The sequence below is a fragment of the Ictidomys tridecemlineatus genome, chromosome X (genome assembly GCF_052094955.1).
Source record: "Ictidomys tridecemlineatus isolate mIctTri1 chromosome X, mIctTri1.hap1, whole genome shotgun sequence".
Classification (NCBI taxonomy): Eukaryota; Metazoa; Chordata; class Mammalia; order Rodentia; family Sciuridae; genus Ictidomys; species Ictidomys tridecemlineatus.
The window spans coordinates 29,593,858-29,615,304 of record NC_135493.1 but is presented as its reverse complement, the minus strand read 5'-3'; the positions used below and the strand labels follow the sequence as shown (position 1 = coordinate 29,615,304).

Genomic DNA, 21,447 nt, shown 5'->3' with positions numbered 1-21,447 from the left:
TTATAGCAACACAAAATGAACTAAGACACCCCTCCAAAAGGTCCCTTGATACCTGAGGAGCTCTCTGAACTAAACTGAGTGAACAATATGTATGTATACTTTACAGCTGTTCACCATATGGAGCTCATTTGAGAGTAACTTTTCATTCCTTAAAAAGGACATCCCAGATAAAGAATAGGACCCAAGGGTCAACATAATCAGCCAAACTTCATGCAGGTCTCTTAACACTGTTTTTCCTAACTGAATATCAGTTCTATCTGCACCATTTTATAGACTATTTGGGCCATTGTCAATGATCTAGCTCTTTGATCTAGATGATAGCAACAATAATAATTTCTACTCCAAGATTTCTCTCTGCGTTAAGAACTCTAAAATCTACTGCTTCATAGACTTATATTTTGGGTAAAATATAAATCAAGGTCACCCAGATACTCCTTATCCCCTTTGGAATTCCAGACACTACTGATAGTAACCAAGGTACTTAATTTCATTTCTCAGAATGTGTAATACTGGGTTCTTGAAGAAAGAATTCAATGGAACCGTTACCTTTCTTACAGGCTGCAGGCTGCAGGCCTCATAGAGTGCCAAAATGGTTTATTTAAATAAGTTTAAATTCAATTAAATGAAGCATGATACATTTTTGTCATCATTTAGACATCAGAGATAAATTATAATGAAAAAATCTGACTCCACTGGGGGAGGGTGTGTGCTGGGGACTGAATCCAGGGCTTTGCACATGCTAAGTATATGCTCAACCACTAAACTACACCCCTAGCCTCATGACTCCATTTTTTTATTTTTGACTGCTAACAGCTTTTAAGCTTCACCCTTCACTCTCCCCTTGAGTACCATATCTGGGCAAGCTGATAAGAAAACTTTAATGTTTCCTCCTTTGGTGTCAGCAGCAGTTTCAAACTATACCAGCCCCTATCCACATGTAGAAACCCTCATCCCAACCCCACCCCTAACCACAATTAAAATTCCAAGCAAATCTCCTCTCCTTAATTTCTTAAGCCATTTTTGGACTAACTGGTGAGGCCTAGCTGCTCTCTTCAGAATCTTCATTATGTAAGTAATAAACATTTTTGGCCTCATGAAGTGCTGCATGCCTGTAATCCCAACTAGTCAGGAGACTGAGGCAGGAGGATCACAAGTTTGAGTCCAGCCTGGACAACTTAGCATGACCATGTCTCAAAAAAAAAAAAAAAAAAAAGGGCTTGGGATGTGGCTCAGCGGTTAAACATCCCTGGGTTCAATGCCCAGTACCAAAAGGAGGGAAGCAGGGGATGTAGCTCAGTGGCAGAGTTACCTTCTGTTCAAACCCTACTAGTGGAAAAAAAAAGAAACATTTTCATAATCAGTGTGCATATGCTATCATCAATCTTGACCTCCAAAAAAAATTGGGTGGGGGATTTACCCTGTTTCTGCATGATGGTCAAAATATATCTTCCACATCTCTTCTCATGGCTTCAAGGTAATTACTGAAGCTACAAACAACACATCTTCATACCAGCATCCTAAACAAAAAAACATGGCAGCTCATGGTAAAAGGATTTCACTCTATTGGTCCTCTACCTAATCACAAAGGAAAACATTTTTCTTAAACCCCTAGAAAGTTTCCTGATAGACTTCATTGGCCATCACAGGGTTACATGCCCAACTCTAAGCCCATCACTGACAAAATGGGAACAAGATTGGCTAAAATTTGCCATGAGACACTATGCAGGACTTGCCATATCACTGTCTGGGCAATGTAGTGGTTATGTTAGCAAAAAAGTGAAAACTTTTCTATTGATTTAACAAAGAATATTTGCCACAGGAACATTGGTACAGTACCTTTTTGGATATTTTATGTAAAATTTTTGCAGATATTTGTAAACTATATTTGTCAGTATTTGTAAACTATATTATTGTATACACTATTTTTCTTATTGGCTATCAAAATTTTGTTGACTTCACAAAAATGAACTGGGGAACTGTCCATCTTTTTCTATGGCATGGAATAAACATCTTCAACTTATCATATGTATTTTTAACTTATCATAATACATCTTCAAATCTTATTCTACTTCATGTATAATGCAAGAATCACACCACAAGAGCTGGGGTGTAGCTCAGTGGTAGAGTGTTTGCCTGCCTAGCAGGTACAAGACCCTGGGTTCAATCTCTAGCACTGCAAGAAAATTAAAAAAATAAATCACAACAAGGAATTACTCTTACATTAACCAAAAGTGACACAGAAATGCCAGTGTAATCTCTTTGCAGCAATATTTATACATGAAATGGGTCAATAGCATTCTTTAGGAGAATATATTTTTGTCATTGATTATTAAGATGGCTACACAAAATAATCTGCAGAGCTTTTCATATTGTTCTGTGGTTGAAATAGCATATATCACCATAATTATCTGATTTTAAAGGTTAAATAGGGGGACTGGGGTTGTAGCTCAATGGTCGAGCAATTGCCTAGCGCTGGGTTTGATCCTTAGCATCATATAAAAAAAGAAATAAAATAAAGGTAATACACTCACACTCACACACACACACACACACACACACACACACACACACTTACATAGGAATAACACAATCATTTTTGTGCTTCTGTACTCTGTGTTTCTAAAATTTGCAATGCTCCAGGACTGAGTCCATTGTTTTCTACTTATCTCTATATGACTTTCTTCTCCCTAGTGGTTCTCATTTAGGTTTATGACTGGTAAACACCACTAATTCATTACTGACTCCAGAATTTATATTTCCAACCCAATTTCTCTTCTGTGCTCCAGAACTATATGTCCCAGAAGTTCTACTTGATATCACCATCCTGGTTGTTATGAGACATCACAGACCATGTCTCTGAAACAGCTACTACAGGTTGTAGCTCTGGACACCATATAATCTCTTTTTCATGCAAAATCCAGAGTAAAATTTTTCAGATCTAATGATACTACCAATAGAAACACTATAGTTTCAGCTTCTCACACTTAGAATAAAATTAAATCACCTTAATATTGCTTTTGAGGCCATGTGAGATGACACCTTTGTTTCTAATAGCATCTCATTCCATTCTGTGTGTGTGTGTGTGTGTGTGTGTGTGTGTGTGTGTGTGTGTGTGTATTTGCTTGTTACTGGGGTTTGAACCCAAAAGTGCTCTCCCACTGAGCTACATCCACAGCACGTTTTTTATTTTTTGACACAGGGTTTCCCTAAATTGCTGAAACTACCTTTGAACTTGTGATCCTTCTGCCTCAGCCTCCCAAGATGCTGGGATTACAGAGTGTATACCATCATGCCTGGCTTTCTCCCTAACTTATCATGCTTTGGTCTCACTGGCATGTATGAAGCTTTTTCTGCACCAAGACTTTTGACACTGGAATTCTAGATCTCATATAATATGTCATCTTCTCAGAGACCTTCTCTAACCTTTTTTAAAAAAAATTTTAAATTGTGGATGGACATGATACAATTAATTAATTAATTAATTTTGTGGTGCTGGTAATTGAACCCAGGGCCTTTTGCATGTGAGGCAAGGATTCTACCAACTGATCTATATCCCCAGACCTATTTACTTATTTTTATGTGGTGCTGAGGATCAAACCCAGTGCCTCACACAAGCTAGGCAAGTGCTCTACCACTGAGCTACAACTGCAGCTCCTCTGAACTTCTTATGTACACACAACAATCTCAAACCCCTGTGGAGTCCTAATCTTTCACATCACCTTGTATATTAACTTCTCAGCACTCATAACAATTTATAAATATCTTGCTTACTTGTTTGGCTTTTTTCATTTATTATTTCACCAATAGGATATAATAGCATGAAGGTTAGGGATTTTTCAATATTTTTCAAGCAAAATTATTATGTGTTCAATAACTGTCTGCCAAAGGAACAAAAGATTATGGATCTGATAACCAAGAAAGTAGTCTAAATTGGAAATACAGAGTTGTGATAGAGGTAGCATTTTAAATTACAGGAGTGAATAAGCACATCTAAGGACAACATAGAGAATGAAAAGAAGAGGGATCTGAAGATGATACTGGAGAAAACCAAAATTGGAGCCTTGGGTAGAAGAACAAGGAGTTCAAAGAAACTGAGAAAGATAAGCCAGAGGCAAAGGAAGAACATCAGTAGAATTTGATGTTGCAGAAACTAAGACAGGATAGAGTGTAATGGAGGGAATGTTCAACACCACTGCACTCTGCTAAAAGATGATATGAGAACTAACTTTCAAAGTATCCACTAGTGTTTCTACTAAAGTTGGAACTGCTGAAGACCTTTAGAATTTTCACTAGAGCATTGGAGGTGAAAACTAAAGTGCAGTAGGTTGAATGGTGGAGGGAATATAGTGAAGTGGACATAGCACAGACAATTCTCCTAATGAACATAAAAAGGTGGTGATGAGAAAAGCAAGACATGGGCTAGAGGGAGGAAATTATTTTAAGAATGGAAGGAACTATAACAGATTTACTGTATGGCATATCTAGTAACACAGGACATGAGGGAAATGCAGGAAAGTCAAGAGGGAAATAGATGCATTAAAACCCCTGAGAAAATAGAACAGGAAGAACTGACATCTGGAGCATTGGAGATAGGGCTTAGCAAGGAAAGCTGGAGGCCTTCATAGCTCATTCCCTTGATTTTCAGGACAAGCAAGACTCCAAGGTCATTTGCTTAAGATGAGAAGGGAATAGTGCACACAGCTCGAGACTGTATAGAAGGTTTGATAGAGCAATGAGAGTAATGGGAGAGGGAGTTGAGCCAAAGAGTGCACCCGTGCACTCTCCTACCTCACCAGGTTAGAAATCCATACTATGTAACTGCGTGTTGTCCTTTAGAAACTCTTGGAAACAGGGGTCCTCTCTGCACTCTCCGCAGTGCCCCATGTAGCTTGCCCCGTAGAGCAGCAGCCCAACTACCAGACTGACAGGAAGAGCTCTGCCAAGGAATGTTGGTCCCAGCAGGCCTTGCGGCCAGCCTCAGTATTCAGTATCCATTATCTGTGACGTGCTAAGTCGTTGACGCTTTAGCCGCCTAAGGGGTTGATGTGAGAGAGAACTGGTTTTAAGGCTTGGGGCTTTGTGTAGAGAAAGCAGGGGGTAGGAGGTTAAGGAAGAGGCTATAGGATTGGGCAGGGACTGAAACACCACAGAGAGAGGAATTGAGAGGCGGGCCAGTTGGTAGCCCAAGGCTTACTACAGTAGAGGAGGCAGCTCTGCTGACTAGGCCGCAGCGGCCATGGCCGTCGACTTCGGAGACCCCAGGAGCGGTTTCCGCCACAGCGAGGTGGTGGTGTTTATCAATGAAGAGGTGCTCAGTAATGGTGGTAGCCCAGACTTCTACCTGACCTTCCGTTCACGGCCCTGGAACGAGGTGGAAGACAACCTGCAGTCCGTCGTGGCCGACCCTCAGGTGCCGCGCGCCATTAAGAGGGCGTGCGCCTGGAGTGCCCTGGCCCTCGGGGTGCGAGTGGCCGCGAGGCAGCGGGAGCAGCAGGCGCGACGGGTCAGGCGGCTGAGGGGTCAGGTGGAGGAGTGCGAAGGAGCCGCCTGGGCTCTGGCCTCGGAACTGCAGCGGCTCCGTGAGGAGAAGGACGACGTGGTTTCTCAGTTGCAGAGCGCCAGAGATGACCTGAAGCAAGCGCTGGGGGAGCGCGATGCCCTGCGTGAGAGGCTGATCCAGTTGGAGCTGTCCCAGGAAGTCGCTCCTAAGTCGCCAGATGAGCAGCACAGGATTGAGGCATGGCCTGTGGATGCAGGGGGACGGAGAGAGGCGCTTGCCACAGGGTCGCAGGGTACGCAGGATGTGGAGTCTGAGGCCCAGATGGCATCCCCAACAGGTATGGCACCCCATTGTACTTGGGCCCAGGTTGCTCAACCCCCCTCTGTCAATGCATTCTTTGTTTTTTGTTTATTTATTTATTTATTTTTGGTACTGGGGATTGAATTCAGGGGCACTCAACCACTGAGCCATATCCCCAGCTCTGTTTTGTATTTTATTTAGAGATAGGGTCTTTGAGTTGATTAGTCCCTTCTAAATTGTGGAGGCTAGCTTTGAACTCCTGCCTCCACCTCCCAAGCCGCTGGGATCACAGGTGTACACCACCGCACCCAGTACCAGTGCCATTCTTCACACCATTCCCATTGGCATTCCCAGGACCAACACCTCCCCACCCAGAGTAATCTCAATAGAAGTGGCTGGAGCTGCAGTCCAGATGCCCATTGGGGTCATCTATTCACCTGGCCTACAGTCGGCTCATTCGGGACTTAAGTTTAGTGGTGGGATCAGAGGAGCCAAGGTCAGGGAGTAGTCCTGTGAAGCCTCAGGGTACTAAACCCAGGAGGAAAGTCCTGTGAGGCCTCACTTCTGTAGACTTCTCTGAGCTTAACTGAAGCCAAGGAAACAACAGCCTTAGGGACAGATGGCCAGAATGCCAAAAGATAAGAAAGCCTTTGAAACCCAGCAAGAGTAGAAACTTGTTCAGACATCAGAAGGAGGGTTTGGGACTGCCTGAGATGTAAAGTATGATTCATTTTTCCTGATATTTGGCCTGCTATAAATGTAAGAAAAAAATCTAGATAACCAGTGAGGTGGGAAGCCTTCACCAAAACAAGTTCCCTACTGAATTCAAGGAGGTAGAAAAAAAATGGAGATATATTCCAAAGATAAATCAATTTTTGGAGGCTCCTTTCAAATAAAAAGATCTCCTTTATTTACATCATAAAAAAGTTAAAACCCAAACAAAAATTCCATTATCCTACCATCAAGCAGTACTAGTATTTATTTCAGTGCTGGAAATCGAACCCAGGGCATCCCAAATGCTAGGCAAGCACTCTACCACTTGCCTACATCACCAACCTGCAATAACCATTTTTAACACATTAATACAAACTGGAGAGAGTTTAATAACATACATGTGTGTATATAATTTGTATTATTTTTGAAAAATATGAGATTCTGCTGAATATGTTAATTAATCTTTGAAAGGAAAATTTCTCCAATTGCATTTAAGTTCACAGGTGGCCTCTGGATGGCTGCTGTTGGTTAACATTCTGAAGAAGCTAATATTGTAGAACACTCTCTTTTTCTCCTTTCTGTACTCTCCTTAACCTCCTTCTTCCATAACACCACGTCTTCTGCTGGGAATAACAATGTTTTCAGAACATAAGATACATTATGTTCTAGGAACACTGGTGTTGTTTTTTTTTTCCCCGGACAATGTTATTGTTGTACTGTAGATTGGAGCAGTGTTCACATTTTTTTCTCAGTTTGTTTTTATAACATTCATAGTGTCTGTTTTTTGTGTCTCTAAGCTCCAGGAACTTTGGGTGAAGCTGAAGAAGCTCTGGCTCCCAGTGTGTGACTCCTCATGATATACACTTCTGGCTCTCAGCAGCCTTCACCTATGACCTCAACTGGCTGGAGCTAAAAAGAGAACGAAGGCATCATGGAGAAGGACACATTCTGGCACACATTTTGGAACAAGACAGAGCAGACCAATTTTGTTAGAACTCAATCTTTCTGTTGGAGAAAAGGGATTGACATTGCAGAGTCCAATTGAGAGAAGAATGGTAATTTTAGAGATTGTAGCAAATTTGTTTAATTTAATTCATTAGTTTATTGAACAAAAAGTTACCAATGGCCTAGTATGTGTTAGAAACTATAACTATGTTAATATCTAGTGTACACATTATAATCCGTTGGGTGAGATTGGTTAGATTACAAAAGCGAGCCTAATTTGAGATATGTGGATCAGGTTGTCCCCTTTGTCTTGCATGAAATGTGACCTTTGGATAAACCCAATTGAAATAACATCAAGATCCAATTTTGGATTAAAAAAAAAGGTTTCACTTTTGTGGTTCTGGGGGCATGTCAAAGACATTTTCATGAAAGGGCTTGAGTGACCAATTGTTTATCACATTAATCCCAAAGAAGATGAATGAGCAGTGGCAAAAAATCAGGAAAGTATCCTGGCAAAAAGACAGGCAGGGCTTTTCTGATCCTCTGCTGATTTCCTTTCTTGAGGCTCATCTATTTTTCCTGGCTGCACTACAGCCTGCCTGAAAGATCACTAGGCTGTGTTGTAAAAAGACAGTACTGGGGGAAGTATTTGCTACATACTCTAGTCCTCAGCCCCCGACTATCCCCATCCCAGGTTCCTTTCCAATGAACAGTGGATGAAGAACAAAATGCATTCCAAAGACAGACTTCAGGGCTGCTGTACTATGTGTGTATAGTGCTTCTCTTGGAAGGACTAATTGGACTATAAATAGAACTGGAGGAGGCCAGCAATCTCCAGAATGCCCCTGGGCCCCTTGCCTGCCACTGTTATCTGCAGATTCTTTGCTTCACCAAGACAGCTGCAAAGCAAGGAGGAGCCAGGGTAGAGCCCAGGGAGTGGGAGGTGCCATTCTGAACAGGTTTCCCAGAGGTCCCCTGGAGATCCAGCACAGCTCACCAAGATCAACCATTGTTGGGGGTTTTCTGATCCTAACTAGTAATAAAGAGTTTATATTTGTCTCATGTCTTCTGTGTAGTGTGTATAGAAGGCTTGTGGGAGGTGGCAGATTAAATCCTTCCTTCCATCTGAGTGAGGTGAAGGGAATTTCAATCTCATTTTCTATTAGAGGGCCCCTTCTCTTCTTGCCAGTCACCCAAGAATTGGAGGCACCTCTTTGAGGCCTTCACTATCCAAGTCCACATGGTCCCTTCAGGTAGGCATGTCTGCTGCTGCAGGACTGGTGGGGCATGTGAGGGGAAAGGGGACTTAGGTGGGAGGGTGCTGCTTTTGCTTAAGCTTGATCCCTAAAGCCTAGGGTGTTACTGTCTGTCTTACCTGTCTGTAGTTCTGTGTGTAACTTGATCATTAAAGCCTACAGCTTCCCTCTGTATGCAGAAGTCATTTTCCTGAAGCCTTGTTTCCCCAATGTCCCTTGATATCTCATGCACAGAAATTTCCTTCCTGCCTTTCTGCCCTCCAAGGCATGACCATCCCCTCCATCCTATGTATAATCCTATCAAAGTGCTCTTAATTCTAGACTGTCTAGTCACAAGATAAAAATTTTATGAGGCAAAAACGGTTAGATGCTGGCTACTTACTTGGAATAGGGACAGGAATGGGGGAAGAGAATAAAAAGTGATCCTACCTCAACAACATTCTCACTTTCCTCAGAGTTGTGATATTGAAAGGGCCTTAGTTACTTGGGAGGGAAGTGTTATAGACAAAAGGGTCCATCAGGAACATCAGATCTTAAAGCTAGATTTTCTGAATTAGGGTATGTTTTTGTGATATCCTTTAAAAAAATTTTTTAGTTGTAGTTGAACACAATATTTTTATTTTTATGTGGTGCTGAGGATTGAACCCAAAGCTTCACACGTGAAGAAGTGGGCACTCTACCACTGAGCTACAGCCCCAGCCCTTGTGATATTCTTGTATGTACTGATAGTTCATTGGAATTTGAGGAAGGTGAGACACAGATGATATTTGAGAGTATTATGGTACATTTTAATGTGGTTTTTAATGGCCCAGCAGCATCAGGATCATTTGGGAACTTGTTATGAATGCGAATTCTCAGGCTCCTCCTCTTCTGTCTCTAGCAGTGCTGGAAATTGGGCTTAGCTGAAATTTGAAGACCTTTTTTTAAAAAAATATTTTTATTTTTAGTTATAGTTGGGCACAATACCTTTATTTAATTTATTTTTTTTAAAGTGGTGCTGAGAATTGAACCCAGCACCTTGCACATGCTAGGTAAGCATTCTACCACTGAGCCACAACCCAGCCTCCCCACCAGGACCTTTGCTTTAATTCCTAGTGTAATGTGAACAAATCACCCTAGATCTCATTCTGGTTGGCTTATTTAGGGTTTCACGATACACTCTGATGTCCACTAGAATGTCTGTAGTTCTGTGTATTAACTTTTATATAGTTTGATGAGATTACCCAATTTTGTATGAAGACATTTTTCATGGTAAACTGCCTGATTCTCCCTTAATTCTGGGTTGAGCACAAGAAGGTAAGGACAGTGAGATGTCTGTTGGAAGAGCCTGGGTTTTGAATCCAGAGAACTTGGTTCAGACACCTGCTCTGCTATTCACTAGCTGTGTGACCTCAAACAAGTTACTGAATTTTTCCAAGCCCCCACAAGTGTTGGCTCCTTTCCCTGCCCTCTGGGTTCTGTTCTGTAATGATGAGGTAATGGATATAATGGATATTCACTGAGGGCCTACTCATATCATTGAGTGTCTACTATGTGAGACTTTATGGCTGTTATCCTTTTGGTGACTGCTAAGGCTTGGGTGTTGTTTGTCCCCACAAAGGTTAATGTGTTAAAAGCTTGGTACCCAGGGTTGCAATATTGAGAGGTGGTGGAACCTTTAAGAGGTGGCCTAGTGGGAGGTCCTTTGACCATTGGGGGAATCACCCTCAGAAAGGGATACTGGTTTCCTGGAGTTCTTGCCAGAGCAATTTGTTATAGAAGCCTGAGCCTGAGCCCGAGTCACTCTCTAGCTTCCTGTTTCAAGATGAGATTTCTTCCTCACACAAGTGCTCCAGCCAAGTAATGCAGCCAACAGGGCCCTAACCAGAGCTGAACAGATGTCAGTGCCATGCCCTTGAAACTCCAAAACTGAGAGCTAAATAAATTTATTTTCTTTATAAAGTTTGCTTGCCTCAAGCATATCATTGTAACACTGCAAAAAATGAAGTCATACAGTGATCTCCACAGCTACATAAGTTATAAGTATAATAGATACCCCCACAAAGTTCTTCAGGAAAGATATTTGACTCCATTTTACAGATATGCAACTCAAACACTTATCCAAAGTTGAGAGTTAGTGAAGCCTGGATTCCAATCCCAACTTGCCTGGTATTGAACTCCATGCTCTTTCTACTATAGCACAATGCCTTAACTTTTTACCCTTAATAATTAATAACAGTTAACAGTGTCTGCCAATAAATACCTTGACCCTCAGTTGTGAAAATAGTGGAAGGACTTTGAGTTGCAGAGAATCGTCTGGTGAAAAGGGAAGTGAGTGGAGATGGTGAAAGCATCAAGCTTTGTTGCTAGAGTTGGTACCAGAAAAGGACATAAGTGGTGCAAGGAGAATTGCGCACATGACTACTAGGGGTGTTGGCCTTGCAAAACCTTCAGATACAGAAATTAAGAGGCAGAGAAACATGTGGCGGTTGGCATGTTCCCTACCCACACCCCCATGGAGGCTCTTGCCATCAAGAATTTCACTCCTGTTTGTCTCTCTCAACTTCAAGTACTGGCTCCAACCTAGATCCTTCTTGTAAAGGCATCCACAGACAACATATGGAAAGGTGTAAGGATGAGAAGCACCTCTTACCTGTCATAGAACGCAACAATAGACCAAAAATGTGTGCTTCTGCATCTCTTCAGGGTGAGGACTATACAGGATTAGGGCCAGGTGACTGTACTAATAATCCATGTAAAACAAAAGACTTTTTTACTTTTTTAAAAATATTTTTTAGATGTTGATGGAGCTTTATTTTTATTTTATTCATTTATATGTGGTGCTGAGAATTGAACCCAGTGCCTCACACATGCTAGGCAAGTGCTCTACCACTGACTACAGCCTCAGCCCCAGAATTTTTTTCTTGATAAAAACATGTTTCAAATGAAGACTGTCTTGATATCAGGTAGAAGTGAAGACTTTGTTCTTTCCTGAGGCAACTCTTACTCATGTGAAGAATGCAAGAACGAACCAAGGAGATTCAAAACCCACTCTAAAGAAATCATTGTCCTAAGAACTTTCTGATTATCAAAGCAAACTGGATTCAGTAAAACAGAACTATGAAAAGCAGTTAAAACCACCCATAAATTGAAAACCTGGATGTGACTGCTGTTTGTACTTTGATGTATTTAATTTTTACACATAAAGTCTACCTCTTTATATATATATATATATACACAAAAGACAGAATAAAGAATAAATTCTTGGGCTGGGGTTGTGGATACATGGTAGAGTGCTTGCCCAGCATGTATGAGGCACTGGGTTTGATCCTCAGCACCACATATAAATAAATGAATAAAATAGGGTCCATCAACAACTAAAAATATGTATACAAATAATTTTTTTATTTTTTTTGAGAGAGAATTTTTTAATATTTATTTTTTAGTTTTCGGCAGGCACAACATCTTTGTTTGTATGTGGTGCTGAGGATCAAACCCAGGCTGCACACATGCCAGGCAAGCGCGCTACCTCTTGAGCCACATCCCTAGCCCCAAATAATTTTTTTAAAAAAGAATAAATTCTTTTATAGATGCTTCAAATGTACTGGCTCCAATCTGGAACCTCCAGTAGTGAACTCTACTCAGCATGTAGGAAAGTATAGGCATGGAGAGAAACACTTTTCTGGTGGTAGAACAGTTATATAGAGAGGCAGGGTGTTAACTTTTTCATCACTGTGACACAAATATTCGACAAAAACAACTTAGAGGAGGAAAAGTTTATTTGGGGCTCACAGTTTAATAGTTCTCAGTCCATAGATGGCTGACTCCATTGCTCTCGGGCCCAGGATGAGGTAGAGCATCATGGCTGAAGGATGCATTGGAGGAAAGCAGTTCACCTCAAGGCAGCCATGAAGCAGAGACAGAGGAGTGGGGATAAGGAGGCACAGGGAAGTTGCACCCTTCCAGGGCATGACCCCAGTGACACCTCCTCTATTCATGCTCCACATACCAACAGTTACCACCCAGTCATCCTTTCAAACTAGGATGGACAGTTCAATCATTTCACCTCACAGTCCAATGATTTCACCTCTGAATAATCCAGCATTAGGAGGAGCTTTTGTGGAACAACTCATATCCAAACTATAATACAGGAGGAGGACAGGGGTAGAGACAGAGTTTTACTTACCAAAACCAGAATGGGACATATATCTTTTCAATGTTCATTTTTTTAACTTAACAGTAAGACATGACAGTGTTCTCATATTCTTGAGAATGTGATTCTAAGTGACTGTGTAACATTCTGTCATGTCAATGTTTTATAATATAGTTAACTAGTTCTATCTAATTGGGCATTTTAACTGTATCCAAATTTTCATTTTCACTCTCAAAATTATATTAACATGCAGTTTTCTGTACCATGGCCAAGAGTGAATATTATATCATTAAAAATACGTTAGCTGGTTTGAAAGGTATCTTATTTTAATTTGCTTTTGTTTATTAGGAAGACAAAACCTTTTTCACATTGCTTATCCATCTGTATTTCTTTTGTAATAGTTTATCTATTAAAACCTCTATTCTAGGTCATTCATGGAATATTCATCTTATCTTGTTTTGTCAGTATTTGGTAGGGTATTATCCTAACCCTTTGTCATACTTAAGATACAAGTATTTTTTCTTGTTTTTACATTTGTTTTTAAATTTGTGTCTGATGGCATTATAATGGCTAGAAATATTAATTTTTACATATTAAAATCTTTTCAACTGTTATTTCTTTTTCTTTTATCCATAGGTCTTCCTGGAAATAATATATACAGCCATCTATATTTGAGTCTATTATATTTATACCTTAAAAATTTAATTCTTTAATCATACTTGAACTTATTTTGGTGTTGAGAGGTAGGTGTCTAAATGTATTTTTCACTAAATAATTAATCTAGTATCTTAGTATCTCAGCATCATTTTTCAATATTCCATTCTTTCTCCACTGATCTGAAAAAACATCTTTAACAAATACTAGACAGACAAACACACACACACACACACAGTATATATGTGTATATACTGTTTTACCCTGTGAGCTGTTGGTATTCTTATACCCACCTAATATTTGTTTCCACCTTTTCGGAGGGGGGCCGTTACTGGGGATTGAACTCAGGGGCACCCAACCTCTGAGCCACATCCCCAGCCAGATTTTGTATTTTATTTAGAGATAGGGTCTCATTGAGTTGCTTAGCACCTTGCTGTTGCTGAGGTTGGCTTTGAACTTGAGATCCTCCTGTCTCAGCCTTCCGAGCTGCTGGGATTATAGGTATGTGCCACTGCACCCGGCTGTTTCCAGCTTTTTGAGTAAATGCAGTGCAAGTTAGTACTCACTATTCATCTTTTTATTAATCTTAAGAACACATTTTATTTAAAATTTTTAAATGACATACAATTGTAAATATTTATAGGATACAGTATTACATTTTAATACATTTTACTATACAGTATGTAGTGATCAAATCAGAGTAATTGGCATACCAATCACCTCATGTATCATTTTTGTGTTAAGAACATCCAAAATCCTATTAGCTATCTTGAAATATTCAATTAATTGTTGTCAATTATAGCTAATCTACTATTCTATAGAACATTAGAGGTTATTCCTCCTATCCAACTGCACTCCTGTACCCATTAACCATTCTCTATCTTCCTATTCCCCACATCCTTCCTAGGCTCTGGTAGCCACTATTCTATTTCCTACTTCTATTAGATCAACTTTTTAACTTTCACATGCTGGTGAGAACACATGGTACTTGTCTCTCTGTGTCTATTTTATTTTACTTAATACAATGTCCTTTAGTTCCATCCATATTACTGCAAATGACAGAACTTCATTTTTTTTTGAATTTTTAATATTTATTTTTCAGTTTTCGGCAGACACAACATCTTTGTTTTGTATGTGGTGCTTGGGATCAAACCCAGGCCGCACACATACCAGGCGAGCGCGCTGCCGCTTGAGCCACATCCCCAGCCCCAGAATTTCATATTTTTAAAAATAAGCTGGATAAAATTCTATTGTGTACATGGACCATATTTTCTTTATCCATTCATCAGCTGATGAACATTTCTTGGCTATTGTGAATAGTGTTGCAATGAACATTGGAGGTCATATGTCTCCTTGATATACTGATTTCATTCCCTTTGAATATATACCCCATAGTGGATTTGCTGGATCATCTAGTTGATCTATTGATAGTTGTTCAAGCAACCTCCATACTGCTTTCCATAATGGCTGTACTAATTTATATTCCCATCAATAGTATATAAGAATTCCCCTTTCTTTACATCCTTTGCCAGAATTTGTTATTGTCTTTTTATACAGCCATTCTAGCTGTGGTTTCATCATTATTCATATTTTTCTGAACTTTTTTGGTAGTCATCACCTGTATACTCTCTCTCAAAATTTAATTCTCTATTCCTTTGAGTCCCAGATGTGCTTCCTTCAACTAGATTCTGTGAGACTACCCTGTAACTTAACAGTTTATTCTTTTAACCTAGTTTGAGTAGCTTTCTGTTCCTTAAGGTTTTATCTGAGCCCTACACTCTCTCTCTACTTTGTTCTTCTATGATATTATCTAAACATCTGATATTTATCATCTTTAGGAATAAGATTCAGATTGATATTATTTAAAAGCTAACATTTATTGCTTACTGTGTTCTTGGTAGCAGTATCTTAATTCTCTTTAAAATCCTACAATATAGAAAATAGTGTTCTCATTTAGAGATGGGGAAACCTAGGCTTAGATAGGTTAAATAACTTGTCTAATGTCACAAAACACTGCAATATTTGAGAGAGCCAAGATTCAAATTCTGTTTTGACATACCCACCATGCTATACTGTATAGCACTTGGCTTATTTTTGGAATTGAAAATGACACAAGAATCAGTTATACTAAAAGAAGGCTTAAAGGCATTGGCTGGACTGCTTGGATGATATATGATCAGTTATTAGTTAATTGATCAGTAATTATTGATAGTAGATGATATCCACGTACAACACTCTCCACAGTTCCTGGTACATAGCAATTCCAAAATGCACATTTTTTTCACATTTTTAACATCTTTGAAATCAGTAGGCCTTCCATGACTATAGTTTAATTGGCAGTATTAATCTTACAATTGATGGAATTTTAGATTTGATGAAATAAGGCATTAAGTGCTTAATAAATGTCTAGTTTTTAAATGAGATGATGAGTTATTCATTCAGAAAATATTTGTCTTATGAACTATGTGCCAAGCACTGTTCTAGGAACTGGGACAGAGAAGTAAATAAAGAAACAACTCCTACTCATGAAGTTTACCTTTTAGTGGGAAATGTGAAAAACATGATTAACAATGTCAGATAGTGATAAATGAAAAGGGATAAGGTGAATGGAAAGTAGCTGGGAGTGCTATCCTAAACAGGGTGGTCATGAAATATTCATTCGACAAGAAACTTGGCTGGGGTGAAAGGAGTGAAAGGGAGAGACATGAAGAGAGCTGGAGGAAGACCTTTCCAGGTGCAAGGCACAGCAAGTATAAGGGCCTTGACATGAGAGCACCCTTAGAGTCTTTCAAGAGTGGCAAGGGGGCTAGTATGGCTGAAGTGCAGAGTACAAGAAAGTAGTAGGCAAAGTAAGGTGGGGGTAAAGACTATGAAGGGAGAATTTGAAATATGCAGGTAAGGACTTTTGGGGCAGGGGGCGGGGCTATTGAGGATTGAACTCAGGGGCACTTGACCACTGAGCCACATCCTCAGCCCTATTTTGTATTTTGTTTAGAGACAGGGTCTCACTGAGTTGCTTAGCACCTCACTTTTGCTGAGGCTGGCTTTGAACTCCCGATTCTCCTGCCTCAGTCTCCAGAGTTGCTGGGATTACAGGTGTGGGCCACCATGCCTGGCAGGTCTTTTTTTTTTTATCTCTTTTTAAATGTGGTGCTAAGGATTGAACCCAGTGCCTCCCTCATGCTAAGCAAGTGCTCTACCACTAAACCACAACCCTAGCCCAGGTAAAAAATTTTTTGAAACCCTTTCAAAAAGGCTCTAGATTTGAGTAGAAACTGTGTATTGGGGTTCATAACTACCTAGTAGGGGCTGCTGAGTGTCATGTCTACACTGCACTTGAAGCCAAGGGATGACTGGGAGCAAAGGTAGAGATGGCATTAATTTAAGGAATGTGAGGAGAGACAGTTCCATTTAGTCTCTTAAACACACTAATGCACAGTCAGAATGATTCATGGTGCAGAAGAGTTTGAGGGCAGAATGATAATGATACGTGATCAGAATAACAAGCTGAGGCTACTCTGAAAAAAGTGACACTCAGGGTTCAACACTATTGACAAGGTACAGTTCAAACTGGCCTTGGTTTCAATTTTTCAAGTCATGCTGCCACAACATCCGCCTGCCCTTCAAGTGGGTTGAACAAAATTCAAATTATTTTAAGAATATTGAAAACATTTATAAAGTGACTACATATTTCTATAACTGTTTTAATGTAAGGCATATGCTTTTATAAATCTACTGTTTCCTAGAAAGGCAAGATGTATAGTGGTTAAGAGCATGGTCTTTGGAGGCAGACCAAGCTGGTTCAAATGTCACTTTTGCTACTTCTGTCACTTTAGTTAAGTAACCAATTCAAGCCTCAGTTATCTCATCTGTAAATTGGGAATACCACTTGACCTCAGAGAGTTGCTGTGATTATTAAATAATGTGTGTGAAGTACATAGCACTGGGACCACTCAATAAAACTATAGCTGCTTTCTCCTAAAAATACATTGTATATCAAAATTTGTTACTCATTGTACATACATCTTGAAAGAAAGCAACCCAAATTCATAGTGCCATCAAAATACAGACAATAAAAGCAAAGGGAAAGAAAAACATTTCCTTGGAGTTCTAAAGGCAATACTTGCATTCAGAAAGTAGACATATTTAACTTAAAGATGAACTTTCAAATTGACTTTTTAAGATACATGGTAACTCTCACAAGAAACATACACAGAACCACTCTTCTTGCAAGCAGTAATCTTAAAGAGAGGCACAGAGCTGTGAACTTATTCAATGAAGGAGCTATGACAAGAAAAACAGTTTCTATTGAGACCCCTGTCACTAGTCCCACAAATGCAAGAGTACAGGTCATCAATGCAGATAGACAATTGCTAAAAGTATATTTATCATGAAACTCATATAATCATTAGACTTCCACATTTTGTTTTTAACGTTTTCTTGGAAATTTCATGACCATGTAGGCCCCCATATTTGAAATGTCTGTATAAGAGGTTCTACTGCCTTCCTAATGATGGGACTTAGTAAGCTGCAGACCTATGAGATCATGATTCCGACTGACAATTCAAGAGAATAGATTTTTAAGGAACTTAGATTATACAAATCAATTTATGCTCTTAAACCTGAGCATAAGGAATTAAAATGGAGTTAGCCATAATAACACGGAATGCATGATCTTTATTATTTTAAATACATCAATCTAAAATCACACTATCAGATCAAACAAGAGTACCACAATATGCTTTATTTTTCAGGTATTAATGAGTTCTCTAAATTTCTATGTACAAAACTTTAAGTAGCAGCAAACATCAGTTCTCCCAAAGAAGCTTAGGTGAAAAACAATTTATTCTATCCATGAGTTTAAAGCCCTGCTGTTTGATCCACTGTTGTACTAATAAAAAAATGAACTCAGTGAGAAAAGCTAATTGAGTGCTCAGTTCATATATTTTGAGACTCCTATATTTTATTGGAGTTGAAGCAATGAACCCTTGGTAAATATTTTAGGTTTTTTTTTTTTTTTTTTTTGTGTGTGTGTGTGTTTGGTGCTGGGAATTTATTGAATTCAGGGCCTTGTGCATATGAGGCAAGCACTCTACCAGCTGAGCTATATCCCCAGCCCCAATATTCTGTATTTTAATTATCAAGGAATTAAACATGTTTGCTAATTATCTCAGAAAAAGCCATGATACCTAATGAAGAATCAGTGATACTAGTCTCCTACTAAAAAATAGAAAACTTTGAAATGAAGTCATAATTTGAACATATCTGAATATACCATTCAAAGAATTAGCAAGGGTAATGAATATGGCTTTTAGAAAATCATCTCAAAAATATCTACTGAAATGAAGCCACTGTTCTTTATGGTACCATATTAACCAAATGCCCTTTACCAAATAACAAATAAGCAATAAGCAGATGTTTTCAAAGGAGAACATTTTTAAAAGAAAGCATTCTTATATGCCATAGCAAACAGAGAACTTGCATCTGCAAAGCAGAGCTACAGAATTTGAAAGGAGTTGTAATTGAGCAACTTTCTACTCCAGTCTGGAGTAAATGTGTGAATAGATAAGACCATAAGGAAGGATGTTGATTAACTTTTTCTTTGTAAGAAAAATGTGTAATTCCAGTTATTGGCAGAGTTTTGACATCGGCAGCAATACAGTGGTGAGCATCTACATTGTGCTGAGAGGTAGACTGGAACTTAATCCTTGGATTTAATAACAAACTAGCTTTAAGGTTTAAACTCAATTTGTTTAGGCTTAACCTTAATTTTGAAAATTTCTGAAGTGAAGGCAGATCTTGAAGTTTTGCTTTTAGTTCACTGTAGAGATAAAAGAGGTTGGTAAAATAAACATCTGCCTTATGCTGAGGACAGGTGTGTAAAGCTGCCATTTGGGTCCTGCACAACCACAGCACTGTGCTTCTGAATAAAAGGGCAACTCAGCAGCTGAACCAATCAAACAGACACAGGGATGAGTGGTCTCTAGTATTTTACTCCAGATGCCAGAGCCATTAGAGTTCCCTACAGGGATATAAGTCTTTATCAGGATCAACAAATTTACAGAACAAATCCCAGTCCAGCTTTGGCTAGGCGGCCAATTGACTGATTATATGTCAGGGCCCCACTAGCCTCTAGAATTAGCACTTGCTGCTGTGAGAAAAAAAAGGAATCAATGTGTTAAAAATATCAATTTGAACTTATTCATACAGGGAATAGAAAAGTACAGGAGGCACATGATAAAAGTATACAGGCGGCTTTTTTTTTTAAGTGCAGGATGAATTAACTTTCTGAACAAGTTAAGGCTCTGAGGGGAAAAAATTCTAAATCATAACCTTAAAAAAATAGTCTGTTCTAAATTAACACCTTACAAAAGCTGAAATTCTTACTTCATCCTTCAGCATAAATGTCAAATCTGAAATCATCAATATATTTCAAACTCCAGAAGGGAAGGAAAAAAAGACATTCTTGTTAAAATATAGTAGCCACTAATGGTAATAGAGAAAACCACCAGATTTTTGCTATTAAATACATTATTGCAGTACTGGGGATTAAACCCATGGTCTCATTCATGCTAGGCAAGTATTCTATCTCTGAGCTACACTACCAGCCTTCTTTTAAAACTACAAGAAAAACACAGATTTTAATAATCCTCATTAGAAAATTGGGAAAGGAAGTCTTATTGTGAACCAAATTTTATGTTTGTCACCAGTGAAAATGAATTCATTATGTTCTTGAATTTATTTCCGGAAGCACATTAAATTCTCTTACAGCTTTGATTTTGCAAATAACATCAAAGTAGCAAAATACAAGTAACTGCAACATATAAAATTATACTTCAGTAGAAATGCTTTCATAATTGGATCCAGAGGCTTAAAATAATTATTTACTTTAAAAAGACATATTCTGAGCCATAATTTTTCTTTCAGTTACATTTTAACAAAAGAGGAGGAAAAAAAATAGAAACAATGGTCCTAATACATTTTTTTTCTTAAATAAGTGCTACTCATGCCCAAATTAGCTGGCAACTCACTGAGGTTAGTCCGAGATAGATCTTAATCAATCTACTATAAAGCATTTCCTGGCTTTTAGCCAATGGAAACATAACTTTCGATTGCAAAAAGAAAAAAAAAAAAAAGCATGAGATCTCAGTGACTATACAGACTGATAACCAGTGCGACTTTTTCTTCTTCCAATCATATAAGAGATAAATACAACAATTATAAGGAAGCCAAGGGCCACACCCACTGCAACAGGAATAAGAAAGTTGAGGTCAGAGTCAGCAGAACATTCTTCAGCTGTTAGAAAAGAACAGACAGCAAGGAGAGGAAATTAGTAAAGAATGTAATTAAGCAAAACAAGCAAACAAGAAATAAGCATTCTGATAATAGGTTAGTCTTTTATAGCATTATCCTTATTTCTTAAGATCAATCCAAATATTTCATAGCAACTGATCACCCTATATCTCTTATTATAATCATCTAAAATCACACCAAATTCTTCAATACAAAAAAGCAGAAGTTAAAGGAAAAATGGGAAAAGGTCCAAAATACAGAATTATGCTTGCCCTATATAAGAAGATTTTAGGTTTAATTGTCTAATGGCACTAGGGGAAAGAGTAATCATCTACACTTAAAAAAAGAGACCACCAGGAAGGCAGTGGGTAAAATTTGAATTTCAATCTCTGAATTTAGGCAGAAGTGAATTTGAATCCAGACTCCTTCAAGTACCAGCTGAAGGACTTTGCCAAGTTATTTAAACTAGGCCTCACTTTCCTCACCTATAAAAGGAAAATAGTAATTGTGGTATTATAAGATATTTAAGGATTCATTCTAATTGTATTATCTGATATACTTCATGCAGTCAACAAGTGTTCATTCCTTTCTCTTTTCTTCTCATGTTTGTGATCCCATCCAAAGAAGTTTAGGGTTTGAAGTAATAACAAGCA

The 21,447-nt window shown here is 38.8% G+C and overlaps 2 protein-coding genes across 2 annotated transcripts in view; one reads left to right on the top strand and one right to left on the bottom strand.

Annotated features, from left to right (window-relative positions):
• Nucleotides 1–5,008: 5,008 nt before the first annotated feature.
• On the top strand, nt 5,009–8,500 carry LOC120889084 (testis-expressed protein 13C-1). Its single transcript, XM_040283060.2, has 2 exons — nt 5,009–5,837; nt 7,312–8,500. Exons 1-2 carry the CDS (start codon nt 5,237–5,239, stop codon nt 7,359–7,361), a joined length of 651 nt encoding a protein of 216 aa, XP_040138994.1. The 5' UTR covers nt 5,009–5,236; the 3' UTR covers nt 7,362–8,500.
• Nucleotides 8,501–20,221: 11,721 nt separating this feature from the next.
• The window catches only part of Lamp2 (lysosomal associated membrane protein 2), a 64,513-nt gene continuing 63,287 nt past the window's right edge, over nt 20,222–21,447 (bottom strand). Inside the window, exon 10 of the mRNA XM_021722386.3 lies at nt 20,222–20,797. Within this exon, the coding sequence (XP_021578061.1) occupies nt 20,655–20,797 (143 nt within the window). The 3' untranslated portion in view covers nt 20,222–20,654. The remainder of the gene's footprint in view (nt 20,798–21,447) is intronic.